The sequence below is a fragment of the Aspergillus flavus genome, chromosome 6, assembly GCF_009017415.1.
Source record: "Aspergillus flavus chromosome 6, complete sequence".
In the NCBI taxonomy this organism is placed as follows: domain Eukaryota; kingdom Fungi; phylum Ascomycota; class Eurotiomycetes; order Eurotiales; family Aspergillaceae; genus Aspergillus; species Aspergillus flavus.
Genome location: NC_092410.1, coordinates 1826621 through 1839447, shown reverse-complemented (window position 1 = coordinate 1839447; position 12827 = coordinate 1826621). Strand labels below are relative to the sequence as shown.

Sequence of the window (12827 nt, the reverse complement as noted above, 5' to 3'; positions counted from 1 at the left end):
TTCGACCAGACACCTAGTAGGTACCTACTCAATGAATGACAGGAGTTTTGGCGGTTTGGCTCTCGCTGGAGGAAGAGTGAGCCTGGAATATATAGATTATCATGCTTTTCCGCCATGCTATCTGCACTCTGAGTCGAAGCTCATGTCGTTCCAGTCTAACCCCGCACATTGGCGCATGATAGATGCATACTATGTCGGCTGCCAAGAAAGCTAAGAGAGTGTTCCGAACATAGACATGGATAAGTCTGGGGAAATGGAGGAGAAGCGGCGGAGGAATCCGGGGGTGGAGCCACCTTCCGCTAAGCCCCATCCACGTGAACTGGCGGAAATGCAGGCTAAACCAGCTGGAAAAATATCCGCCCTCCGCAACTGGAAGCTACCTATCCTAGCTCTAGGCTTAGTCTTGTTGTTCTAGCGGGGTCGAAGATTTCGCGCTTGATGAATGACACTAATTGTACGGAGTATTTATCCATTGAAATGTTCGTAACTTTAATATTTAAACAGGTTCTATTGGTCGCTCTCACACTAACAATTGCCGAAGCCATATCCCGCGTTCCACCACCAAAAAAAACGGATAATATAAGTTTAAACCTTCAAGCACTCTTCCCAGAGCAGCATCTCATATTTCCATGACGTCGGTCAACTCGTCCTCTCGGTCAGACCGACCATACCATCTCGCTACTTGATCCGTTTCTGTAAACCCTTGGCTCTGACGTTGTCCCCATCGACTGGACTTCTGTGCGGCGAGTCGCTTTGCCACCTCGTTCGCTTCATTTAAGGTGACTAGCTTCCGCTTTTCCGGTCGGCCGCTAGCTCTTTCATGACATACGTCGCGCAAGCTCTTCTCCGGTGGGCGTAAGTCAGGAAGGAAGGACTCTGGGTCCACATCAACCATGTTTGCATCCGTTATCCAGCGGCCATTCCAAGATCGATCGCGAGTTCGAAAGCTAGGTGGTTCCGAGGTTGCTTTAAGTGTCCAAGCGTCCTCTTCCAGCTCTAGTGGTGTGTTTCCAGTGGCATTCTCACGATAAAGCAAGTCAGGACGACGGTCCATCATCAGCTCGAGAATCTGGACGAGTTCATGCTTTACTGCGTAGTGCACAGGTGTATTACCCGTGCCATCAAGAAGTTCCAAGTGTTTCTGTCCTGTGCTCTCGGCAAACTCAAGGAGAATGCGTGCGATATCAATCAGCCTATCTGCATCGGATCCGTTAAAATAGGCGTGATGCATCCAACGGGCGAATGGGGTGACAGATCCCGGTTCATCTGATGAGCGTTCCACTAGTAAGGAAGGAGCCAATCGAGGATCAAGCAAGCCAAGGAGTCTCTTGATATTGCCTGGCTTTCCTGAAGTGTCGCCATCAATTCCACACAGCAACAGATGTATGAGGTTGTTACCTCTGCTATCGCGAACTGTCTGGCTTGCGCCTGCTTTGATAAGAATATCTGCATAATCTGCTCTATTCAAAGAGTATGCCAGGGCCAGTGGCGTGTATCTTCCCGCGGACCTAGTCTCGAGGCATTCCGGAACCTCCCGAACAAGATACTCAACAAGGCGTCGGGACTCCAATGTTGGCGTAGAAAGAATGGCGCAATGCAAGACCAGATTGCCTGTCGTAATACAAGTTAGACTCAGATATCTATAGGCATATAAGGAGTACATACTTTTTGCATTTAGCCAGCTCATGAGAGACTTTTCAATGCCACTGCTTGACTTTGCTAGGAGCTTCAGCCTATGGTCCTGTTCGTGGGTCTTGGAAAATTCGACGTAATGTCTGCTTGGAGCAGTGCTCATGTACCATTCAGTACTCTTCAGACTACCTAGCACGGCGGAAACAAGCAAGGGTGAGCTTTTATTCGTGTGGTGCTGCAGTTGTCCGCGCCCAGCAGCTGCCCAGTCTGCTCTCTTCTTCCCATGGATAGACAGCCCTTGGTAGTATCCTGGCTTTTCATGCACCTGAACGCCGCTTTCCCGGACAAGAGCATCTAGTGGAAGGTCCGCTCCTGTTCTCCTGATAAGTTCTTCAAGGCAGCGGAGTCGACCCTCTGCTATAGCCAGATGGACAGTTTTATTCGGCACTCCAAAAGCGGCGAATTCAGAATCGGTATCTTTAGAAGTCAATTCTTCTCCCATTTCAAGTAAGAAGACAAGCAACTTGACATCGTCCATCCAAATGGCATATTCGAGAAGATTAGATGGCTTGCCAAAGGGGCTCTCGCGGCATTTAGCCATGGCATCAGGACTCAAAAACCATTCGGATTTTGGGCAATACCAATTTAGTACCTCAAGTGGAGTAATATGGCACTCCACCTGCGTGGCCACTTCACCGATGTCGTCTATGGTGAACTTGTCATCAACAACCTCGCTGTAGATGCGAGGATTACCACTATCCTCCGAGTCCTCACTACTGCAATCACTGCACATCTCAAACCTCTCGTGGCCACTATGTTCCTCTTTTTTATACTGTGCTTGAACGATCTCCAAGATCGCTTTTGCCACATCCAGGTGACCCCGAAGTGATGCGATTGAAAATGGGGAGAGTCTATTGGAGTCTGTTATAGCGATCTGCAACGGAGGCTGTTCATTGCCCTCACCCCACATGGCTAGTGTGAGAGACCTAATGGTGTCTAAGTCACCATTCCAAGCTGCCTCAAAGCTTTAAGAAGTTAGTCGCCGATCAATGCCAAGCGGATAGGTCTTTAGGATACTCACAGTTTGATATATCCATCCTTCTTTTCATCTGTAAGATCAGATATATTAAATGTAAACTCCAGCTCGAAAGGGTCATCACAGTCCCTGTTTGGCGATGATGACTCATCCTCATCATCCGGTTGTTGGAGATCGGGAAACAATTCCTTGAACGTCTTGGCGCCTTTCTCGGACAGGACAGTTTCTAGTTTCTCGAATTGTTCAACTAGGTCCCGTATCGTCTGCAGCTTCGACTCGACCCCTTTCCTGTTCTCGGAATCACTGATTCCTTGTTCATATACTTTCAGACTTTTCTCGTATGACCTCTTTGCCTTGTTCAATTCTCGCTCCGCTGTCCACAATTGATATGTGTTGGCTTCAAAATCTTTCAGGTAGAAGGAATCAGGCTCAAGCGGCCGTGGCGCATTTAAGTCAACCACTTCGCCTTGGTATTGTTGCAATTCCTTGATCTTATCACGGACACAGTCCAGGAGAGATTTTCCGTGGAGGCTATCGCGCACGTAGTCTTCATCTTCGACTTTATATCCATCTGGCGATAGTGTGTTCGGATCAACGCCACGCGTCACTAGCTCTAGAGCCACTTCTGGTAATTCTTTCTGAATAGCTAGGACAATGGGCTGGGTAAAGTTCTGCCTGAAAATTTCACGGTTCCTTTCTGATGAGTTTGTACGTATGCTGTCCAGTACCTGACCAGACTTCACAAACTTCCCGAAATCGATCGAGGGCTCGGCGCCAGCTTCGAGGAGCTTCAACGCACCGATTGGGTTCTTTGTATTGATTGCGGTCATGAATGCAGAGTAGGCATCAGGGTTCCAGGAGTATCCAACAAAGGCGAGATGGTTAATTGCTTTCATTGTGACTGGTTTGTTCTGATCGAGGAAGACATCAATAAGGTCGTCATATGTTGAGGCAGCAATGTAGTGCAATGGCGTGTTGTATTTGAGGTCGGCCTGGGCCGGCGAGGCGCCCAATTGCAGAAGCTTCTTGGTCATCGCTTTTGCTTTTTCTAGAGGGAGTTGAAGCGTTAGTACTAGTGTTAGAATTGCACCTCTTGAGCTGTTGCCCTGGCTGTTCAGCAACTTTATGGGGAGCAGCACGTCAGCTCCGAAGGACGCGACGAGTTCTTCCACCACGTCAACGTGGCCGTTGAGTATGGCAAGATGTAGAGGAGATGTATGGCTGTCCCATGACACGGCATTTATATCATAGATATCTGGTTCTTGCACATTCTCATCTTCAGAAAGACCCTCAGCGCTGGTGGCATCGTCACCTTCTTTCTGGACTTTGACAAATGACCCAGACGTGTACGAGGTTGCGTCTGCTTCCATACCAACTGTTTCGATGTCCTCTGGCTCGCTTCCTGCTTCGTCAGCTCCATGCTGACTATCTTGTGCTGCTTTTGCTTTGCGAAGCTCCTGCCTTTTATCCTCCTCTGCTTCATTTTCTTCGCTTTTGTGGAGCAGTATTCTAATCATCTCAACACTCCCTCTAGCAGCTGCGATATGCAAAGCAGTCCTGCCATCTGCCAAGCGTGAGATTAACCTAGCACCGTGGTCGACAAGGCATTGCACAATTTCTGGTGTTGAAGCCATACAAGCCAGATGTAACGGGGTGCGTCCAGTATAGTCGCGACTGTTAGGATCCCTTTCATCTTGAGAAAGCCACTCCTTGACAGCAGCGAGATCATGGTCGACTATAGCCTGGCATAGTTGCTCAGTGTTACCCACATAAGCCATTTCTGCTTTCCCATTAGTAGACGCCACAACGGTTCGACAGAAACATGGGAACACAAACCTGTCCAGTCGGTCTCTGTAATGGGGTTAAAGCTGCCAATTTCCTGGCGTCCTGGATCATCTTTGATAAATGAGATGTCCCCAGATATATAGTTCTTGCTTTCTTTCTCTGCGACTTCCTTTTCTTCCGGGGTCACTGGTTCAGGACAATAACCACAGCAGTCGTGAATCACATCCTCCACGTTACCAAAGAATGCAGGATGCCGATGCAGATTGACGTCTCTGTCTTTTGGTTTGTTCCATTCTGCATTGAGAAGTAAGTCTTTTGTATACACCAGTCGCTCAATCCTCTTAGCATGGAACTTTGGCCCATAGGGAATCGTCTTGGAGTGGAGTCAGCAGAGATAGCCCTATATGATGGGGGGAAGGTATAACACACCATAGTATGATAGTCTGAATATTCATCCCCTTCCATCCACTCAGGGATTTCGTCTTCCCAATCACTTTTAATATTACCATTCAGTGACTTGAGGCTTCGCATTTGCTGTTGTCGAGCCGGACGGCCGCGCTCCTCTCGTCTCTGCTCTAGATAGGCGTCCCTATCGGATGACTTCGGCAACCTTTCTAGAACTAGAAGACGCGCTAGGCCGACAGTCCTTGAAAAGCTCCTCTCATAAATCGTCTAGAAGCATGTTAGACAGAGACGGTCCCACACTTGGGAAAGGGGAAGCCTTACTGGATCAACACGGCACCTCTCTAGCTGCGGACAGAATATTTCAAAGCCTCGGTGTGAATATTTGGAAAGGCGGTTCTCATAAGACGGCGAGCGTCTAGTGAGATCGATCCTATTCGTCTGGGTGATATATGCAGCAAGAGCACGTGGTGAAGCATAAACTTGCTTGCCATCGAAAGCGGCACAAGAACAGTCAACATCGAATCCGGTCAGGATCTCCGAAATAGACTTGTATATACGAAGGACAATCTGCACGTGGCGTGTGGGGTATTGTGAGACGATAGTAATTGTGTTCTTGGTTCGTATGGTTGTTGTCTCATAAAGAATGGCGTTTTTGATCTTATCTTCAATCTGTTTTATCTTTTCAATTGCTTGTTCTTCCGTCAAGCCATATAGGAAGAGGTCAACGTCAGACGCGGGTGCGTACTTGTCATGGTAGAACTGTCGTAAAGCGCGTTTTGAGCCACGGTACTGTTCCGGGACTGGCATGAGGCAAGTCACCACGGCACTTCCTGCGACGACGACATTGTTCCAGTCCATGTCACTCAAAGATCCTTCCGAGAAGATGTTGAAATTATTCCGGAAGTCCTCCAAGCTCGACACCACCGCAGGGTCGCCATAAGCCCTACGAGATTCTGCCTTCAGGGGCATAACATATTTTTCCTGAAGGTCGGGTGACTCTGAAGATGGATCACGAGGCCGACTTGGAACAATGGTCTTCCCACTCGTGTCATAGAGCGGTACAATATTGAGGTGATTGTCCCGCAGCGCAGGATGCGACGGCTCCTGAGCAAACAGCTTACGTACCACCGCTTCATGCTCATTGTACGGCTTGATGAGCTGAGCAATTGGGGTAGCCTGATTTTTGTTGATCCAGCTAATAAAGTCCTCGTGTTTCGCTGGCAATGATGGAAGAGATAGTATCGCTGCCATGATGTTCGCTGGTGGAGCTCAAAACTCGATCCCGATTATACCAAAAGTATATGTAAGATATAGGAATCAAATTAACCACAGGTTTGCAGCACCTGGAATTAAGAGAGAGAGAGAAGAAGAAGAAGAAAAAAAAGTCTAACACATCCATCCCCACCAGCAGTTCGAAAGCTTCCCTTAAATCAAATTTCCAAACAACTAAAGTTTACCCCCTCGGCGGCAGAATTGGTACCGCTCTCCAGGCATACGGTCCCACTATTCGTCTAAATCTAGGCACTGCTAGGCAGGATGAGGCAACCTATTGGGGATCCTGCCGATCATCCAAGCTCTCGGTTAGATGTCTGGCGCCAGCTCTGCGGTCAGCTCCCCACTCTTTACGCCACCAATATACTAATCTCGATCTGATCCCACAATGAAGAGAGGTCTCAATACTTGTAAACTTGAAATGGAGACATCGCTAATTATCCACAGCGGCCGAACCAAATTTTTTGTCCCCCTAATGCTGGCTCTAACTCCATCCCAAGTTTCCGTGCCGTCCCAGCTGAGTCGACATAGAATTCAGCTCGGAGGCTCTCACGCATAGTGGCTGTACACATTCTCGCCACGAAAAATTCCCCCGCTGTATGTTCCAAACTAATGGTCATCGCTTCCACCCGATCGCTTAGATCCGCCTGTAAGTGTCCATCTTTGACCCTCAATGTAATGATGCCATAACCTGGATGGCTGTATATTCCAGTATACGCATGTAATGGGAGGATGTGGGGAAGTGGCTTGGCAAGCAGAGAAGGAAACAATCGTTTCTTCGTCTCGTTGATACTCTCGGATCTTTTTTCCGCGACGTCGGCCATCCTCTTCGTCATTCTTTCGATAAACTCTACCCGCTCACTGCCCGACACTCCCAGTAACGTATCGATGAGGTATAAGTATAATTCCAACTGCGCGTTTCTAGCCCTCTGGGTATTCCCCATTATCGCAAACCCAAACTGCTTCTCAGCTATGAAGCCCACCATGATCCCAAATCCAGCCCAGCTCCCGCTATGCCAGTACAATTGTTGACCCCGATAAGTGTCCACAAACCAGCCTAGAGCGTACAAGTGGTATGGTGCAGGTGGATATGCAGTATCCTTGTCGTCTTTGGAGACTACGGTCCGGGGATGAATGAGTGATGTATGTCCTTCCGGCGATATTGGTGCTTTTTTGTATATCATGGCTCGCAACCATTTTGCGTAATCGAGAACATTGCTGACCATGGCCCCTGTTCCAGTTGTGGGTGCATAGTTCATATGTGGTTCGGCCACATAGCAGCCCTTTTCTGGAACCCACGTGTAACCTTGGACCAACTTTGGACTAGTTACTGGACACCTGTTGACATCCTGGACAGAGAAGTACGTGTCTTTCATATTGAGTGGGCTCCAGATGCGCTTTCGTAGAAACTCGCCCAGCGACTCGCCTGTGATCTGCTCCAAAACATGAGACACTACCATAAACATGTGGTTGCAATAGTCGAACGTTGTTCGCGGTGGATACGCTAAAGGAAGGTGCCTGAGCTTCCGGACCGCTTCACGCAACGTTTCGTTCGGATATGCGCCTATCATCGCAAATAAATGACCTGGTAATCCAGACCGATGTGACAGAGCATCTTCCAGTGTAGTGTTCATTGTGGCATGATCGTCGGCCAAAACAAAGTCATCTCGAATTAAGGATGCTATTGGCGTATCCCATCTGAGAGGCGAGAGGGTCTTTTTTGTGTCATCAATTACCATGGATACCGCAGCCGCAGTGAAGGCTTTGGTCGTGCTGCACGTGGTGAACAGAGAACCAACGGTCATGTTTTTGTCCGGAAATTCTGCTATGCCGTAGGCCTGCGTCACTCAGTACAAATACATGTGGCCACTTGATCATTCACATACTTTGGCAAAAGTGCTCGAGCCGTGAACCACAGAAATCGTAATGCCGGGTACCTTCCATTTTTCCAACTGCCTCTGTACTAGGGAGTCAAACTCCAGCGTAAAGGGGGAGGGATGCTGTCGTATGGTCATGATGGTACGTTGAACTGTCGGTTAGGTGGTAGTGCTTTTCCTGTGCGGAGAAGAGGGCAGATGTGAGATTTGAGTAAACGGCACAGCGACACATAATCCGTATAGGCATAGCGCACCTCTAGGCGGCTACATCTTTCGCTTATCTGCGGGGGTATTTTAGTACTAGTATTAATGGTACACGGATACCACAGGCAGGCACTGAGATAAGAAGCTATGGCTGGCACGAAAATAAACACTAACATTAATTTGGCATACAAAGTCGTTTCATGACTTCTTCTATAGTACATCTTTCTCATCTGCTCTCCTGTGAGTAGCAGAAGTCACAACCATGCTTCCGGGTCATTTTCTAATGATCTATGAGATAGATCCACACCATGCACCATAGCGATCAGATCCTCATATGCCCTTTCCCTCTCTCCGTCGTCGACCTTGTCCCCAAACGCTCCTCAACGCACGTTTCAAATCCTCTTTACGTCCGCTGTAGGATGCTTTCATGTCGCCTTGACCGACCTCAAGCTTCATCATTTTGAAGAAAGTCGTATCAAGAGTATGAGCTTGTGCATCCCATCCCGCCCTCGTCGACCATGCAAACTCCCTGGACCCACGTGGTTTAGCAGGCCTAGAGTTGTTCAGTCGCATGAGCAAATCATCCAGGCCGGCCCGTAGTTGTCCCTGGTCTTCCACAATTTCAGATACCAGCCCTAGTGAGTTTAGTTTTTCCGCTGTGGTGGAATGAGTGGAGAAAACTGCGTTGCGTATAAAAGCGCTCTTCCACCTTGAGTTAGCATTCTTCGCTTGTTCAAATGTCGCTTCGGTGAATGTCAATGTCGCTGCCCTGAGGCTAATCCTGACGTCACAAGCAAGCGCTAAATCGACACCGCCACCGAAAGCGTGACCATTTACGCATGCAACTGTCGTTTTGGGTGAACGTTTCATCAATTCCAGCAAGGCAGCGAGATGTTTTGCCTGAGGATTTCTTGAAGCACCTTGAGCAATGAATGGCATACTCTTCCCAATCTCCACGCCCATGCAGAAGTATCCCCCGGTTGCGGTGATGATAATGTTCAAGAGGGAAGGGTCCTTATTGCAATTTGCGAAAATAGCTATAAGGTCCGCGACCATCTTCTGCGTCAACGTGTTGCCCCTTTTCGGCCGATTGAGTACAATCTTAAAATTGCCGCCCGAGCGATATGTCAATAGTCTGCCCTTGGTGTTCACTGGGGTCCAAGTTGCTGCCTTGGTCGGTGCGTGTTCCGTATGGCGCGGTGGACACACCAGTCCGTGGGTATTCGCGAGCGCTATTCCAGCCCGGCTTGCATTCTCTCTTGACAATCTTGTGGATATCCACAGGCCAGTTTCGACCAGCTTGAGCATATCAAGGCCGGTGTCAATACCCGCATTGTGAAACATGTATACTAGGTCTTCCGTGGCAACATTTCCCTTGGCGCCCGGTGCATAAGGGCAACCTCCCAAGCCGCTGATACTACTATCAAACACACGAAGACCACAGTTATATGCTTCCCAGGTGTTGGCTACAGCTTGACCGTATGTATCGTGGAAATGGCCCGCCAGCAGCTCGAGAGAGACGTCATGTTCCTCCAGATACGTCAAAAGACTTCTTACTTTATCGGGGCAGCCGACACCTAGTGTATCCCCAAGGCTAACCTCATAGCATCCCATCTCGAGCAGCTCCCTCACGCAGCGAAGCACTGCGGATGGCGCAGTCGGGCCGTCAAAAGGGTCGGAAAATATACACGATACATATCTTCACAAAATGTCAGCCACGGCGACCCATGCACTCAGCGACATAAACTTACCCCCTGACAGTCAGGCCACAGCTGGTAGCCTTCTCTGCAATATTCCTCGCTCTTTCTAAACCCTCCTGCACAGTGCAGTTGATGTTGGCCTTACTAAACCCTTCTGTGGCGCTGATAAAGACCGCAACCTCCTTTACATCATATTCGAGTGCTATATCCAGACCCTTCATATTAGGAACTAATACCGGAAGACGGATATTAGGTTCCTCCCTCAGTGACTTGATAACTTCCGTGCGCAGCACATCTCGACAGTCCGATAACTGTGGAACCGCTCGAGGGGAGACTATCGACGTCAACTCGATGGTTCGCAGACCCGTTCCGCGGAGTCGTCGAATCAACTCGATTTTTACTGACGTTGGCACATGGTCTTTGATGTTCTGTAGGCCGTCCCGCGGTCCTACTTCCACGATACGCACGGCGCCTCTAGGGTCTTTCATAGCGGGTGCGGCATCCGGGCGCAACTAGCGAACGAATGGGGCCGTGAGTGTCGTGAAACTCCAACGCAGTATCATTTCGTAACAATCGCCTCGCAAAATCAAGTTCAGAAAAGTTCCCTTCGGGGCGTGAAGATAATACTTATACTGAGTGTCAGCATTCGGCAGTGCGGATGTTCTGGCCCGAAAAAATGTCCCCGCAAACAGGTGGATGACGACATACCGGGCGCCTTACCCCGTATTATTCTAGTCTGTCATCACGCCTCGGAGTGGCGGTTCAATTGAATGTTACCCTGCGATCGCCGAGGCTCGAGGCTACCGAACGTTCTAGTCTTTTGTCTCTACCACAATTCACTCTCTGACTGTGCTGACTCTGACTCTGACCATGCGTTTTCTGGCAGAACTTATCAACGACTTGTCAGCAAATCAAATGACGTCTACTCCCCATCATCCTGTTGAATGCAACATCTTGGAATCTTTTGAGTTTAAGCATCGGGGTTCGGTTCGGAGGAAGTACCCGTGACGTGGCTGCTTAGCACCAAAGGCGTGATTGCTGAGTGGTCATTGGGTTCGTGCGGCGCAGGGACCATTTTCGTTTCCCGTGGTTATCAACATTGATTCAATCCTTTTGGATTCCCCTTCCGGGATGCATCATTTCAACCTTGTCCGACGGCTAACATAGTTGATATATTTCTTTTTTGCTCCGATCACGACAGATCCCAAATTTGAGCATGCTATTGGTAACCTTACCTACTGCATCTTGCATGAATAAACTCGTCACCAAGTCACCCGCACTACTTCAACACACTAGACTACTAGTATTGTGATAGAACCGTACCATGTAAGCATCCTCAACACCGATAAGGAGGTGATGCAAGATATCACCACCGAACAGGATTTGTAGCGCAATCGGTATTCTTCTGTGCCACATGTCAACCACGATGCACGTTCACCAGGCAAGATCCCTGTAAACAACTCGTCTTAGATCTGACCGGCTATCTTATAATCAACGCTCGTGTTATATTCCAAGCTGGTCAGTTCCTCGCATGGCTGCCATTCCCAACCAAAATCCAAGGTACTTCTGACGAAAGATGTCGCCGTCGAGTCGGGAACATCTACCTAAGTACATACGATAGAAGTTGTTAGCATGCCACCTACCCGCCAATAAGACGTGGAGATTTTTGGATCTTGAGATACTTCAATGAAGAGTCGATCGCGTCATTTGAGCCTTGTTAGGTGTTTGAATATTCTGTCGTTAGGGGAGTTGATTATCGCCAATTGAAAGGTCTAAGATAGGATGCCATCGCTGTTGTAAGATGGACTATAAGGTTAGACCATGTCGCGTATTCATGAATGCTGGAGTGGGGTGAGAACTACCTGATATAAAGATGACTGACTAGCTTCAGAGTTAGTGGGACTTGTCTGACTGATGTTATCCGTTGTATTCTATTCTTATGCTGAGAGCTGTCTGTGTTGCTTTGTTCTCTTGTATTTGATGTGATTGATGTGATTGATGTCATTGTCATATGAGACAAGAAAACAATAGTCATCAAAGGAAGTACATACATACATCAGTTGGCAAATGTCCACTGATCAGGTAAATGTGGTCGTCATTGTAGGCAGTGATGTAGAGACAGGTGTAGTAAGCAACATCTGCGGTCATGTGGTTTGTAAAGAAGTATATGGGGGACTGAAAAGCATCAACATTGGAAGGATGACGAGTCTGGTGAGGTAAATGTTGCGAAATGCTGGAGTGGGCAGCCATTTGAGAGAAGGAGCCAGAAGTAGACACCCGTTTACATAGAGTGATTACCGTAGGGATAGCCGAGAATAGAGACACTGAAGATGAAGATGAAGATAAAGTGAAAAGAATCATTGAGAGAGGAGCAAAACTCCAAAAAACCTATCACTCCGCCTCAACGATTAAAGCGTGGGAATTTCAGCAGGTGTTCTAGGGAAAATCCCCGGGCCCAGGGATTTTATTACCACGATCCTCTCCTCGCGCTTTCCCTGGCCTGGGAAAGGACGTCAAGGGACGGAATCGAACAGAGCGCTCCTGGCGTGCTGTAGCCATCGTTGGGCCAGGACGACTACCACTGCACTATCCGGGTCTCCGATGTCATTCTGTTGTTCTCTAAAAAATATAAGGGAATACATGTTACCCGATTAGGAAGGTGGGTGCCTGGGGAAGAGGGCCGCGATTGTGGGCTAGCCGAAGGCTGATCCTCACTCAACGTGTAATCCCAAGGATTAGAGCGCTTCTCTTTGCGATTGAGGGGACGATGATCCGTCGTTCCCATATTTAAGCCTATCTTTGAGTAACAGGGGATAGTATATCGTTTGAGGTTGTTGAGTACGTGGTATAAAGCGGACTCCGAGAAGTGGGTCAAGTATATATGTCGCAACAGGAACACTAACCCAGTAGTTAGCC

General features: G+C 48.5%; 2 protein-coding genes across 2 annotated transcripts; both read right to left on the bottom strand.

Moving 5' to 3' along the window:
• Window positions 1-6338: 6338 nt before the first annotated feature.
• Window positions 6339-8343, bottom strand: F9C07_1759801 (beta-lactamase/transpeptidase-like protein). Its single transcript, XM_041293961.2, has 2 exons — window positions 8017-8343; window positions 6339-7968 (listed from the first exon to the last, which is right to left on the bottom strand). The coding sequence occupies exons 1-2, from the start codon at window positions 8143-8145 to the stop codon at window positions 6568-6570; spliced, it is 1530 nt and encodes a 509-aa protein (XP_041149193.2). The 5' UTR covers window positions 8146-8343; the 3' UTR covers window positions 6339-6567.
• Window positions 8344-8541: 198 nt separating this feature from the next.
• F9C07_8506 (putative 3-hydroxymethyl-3-methylglutaryl-coenzyme A lyase) lies at window positions 8542-10399 on the bottom strand (the record flags this gene model as incomplete). Its single annotated transcript, XM_041293962.1, has 2 exons — window positions 8542-9910; window positions 9963-10399. The coding sequence occupies 2 exons, from the start codon at window positions 10397-10399 to the stop codon at window positions 8542-8544; spliced, it is 1806 nt and encodes a 601-aa protein (XP_041149194.1).
• Between the last annotated feature and the right edge of the window lie 2428 nt (window positions 10400-12827).

What these genes read in the sequence shown, in the direction of transcription:
- F9C07_1759801 (XM_041293961.2), bottom strand. Translation starts at nt 8,145, where the DNA reads ATGACCATACGACAGCATCCCTCCCCCTTTACGCTGGAGTTTGACTCC. An exon ending in GCTCGAGCACTTTTGCCAAA is followed by an intron (nt 7,969 to 8,016) that starts GTATGTGAATGA and finishes TGAGTGACGCAG; the next exon opens with GCCTACGGCATAGCAGAATT.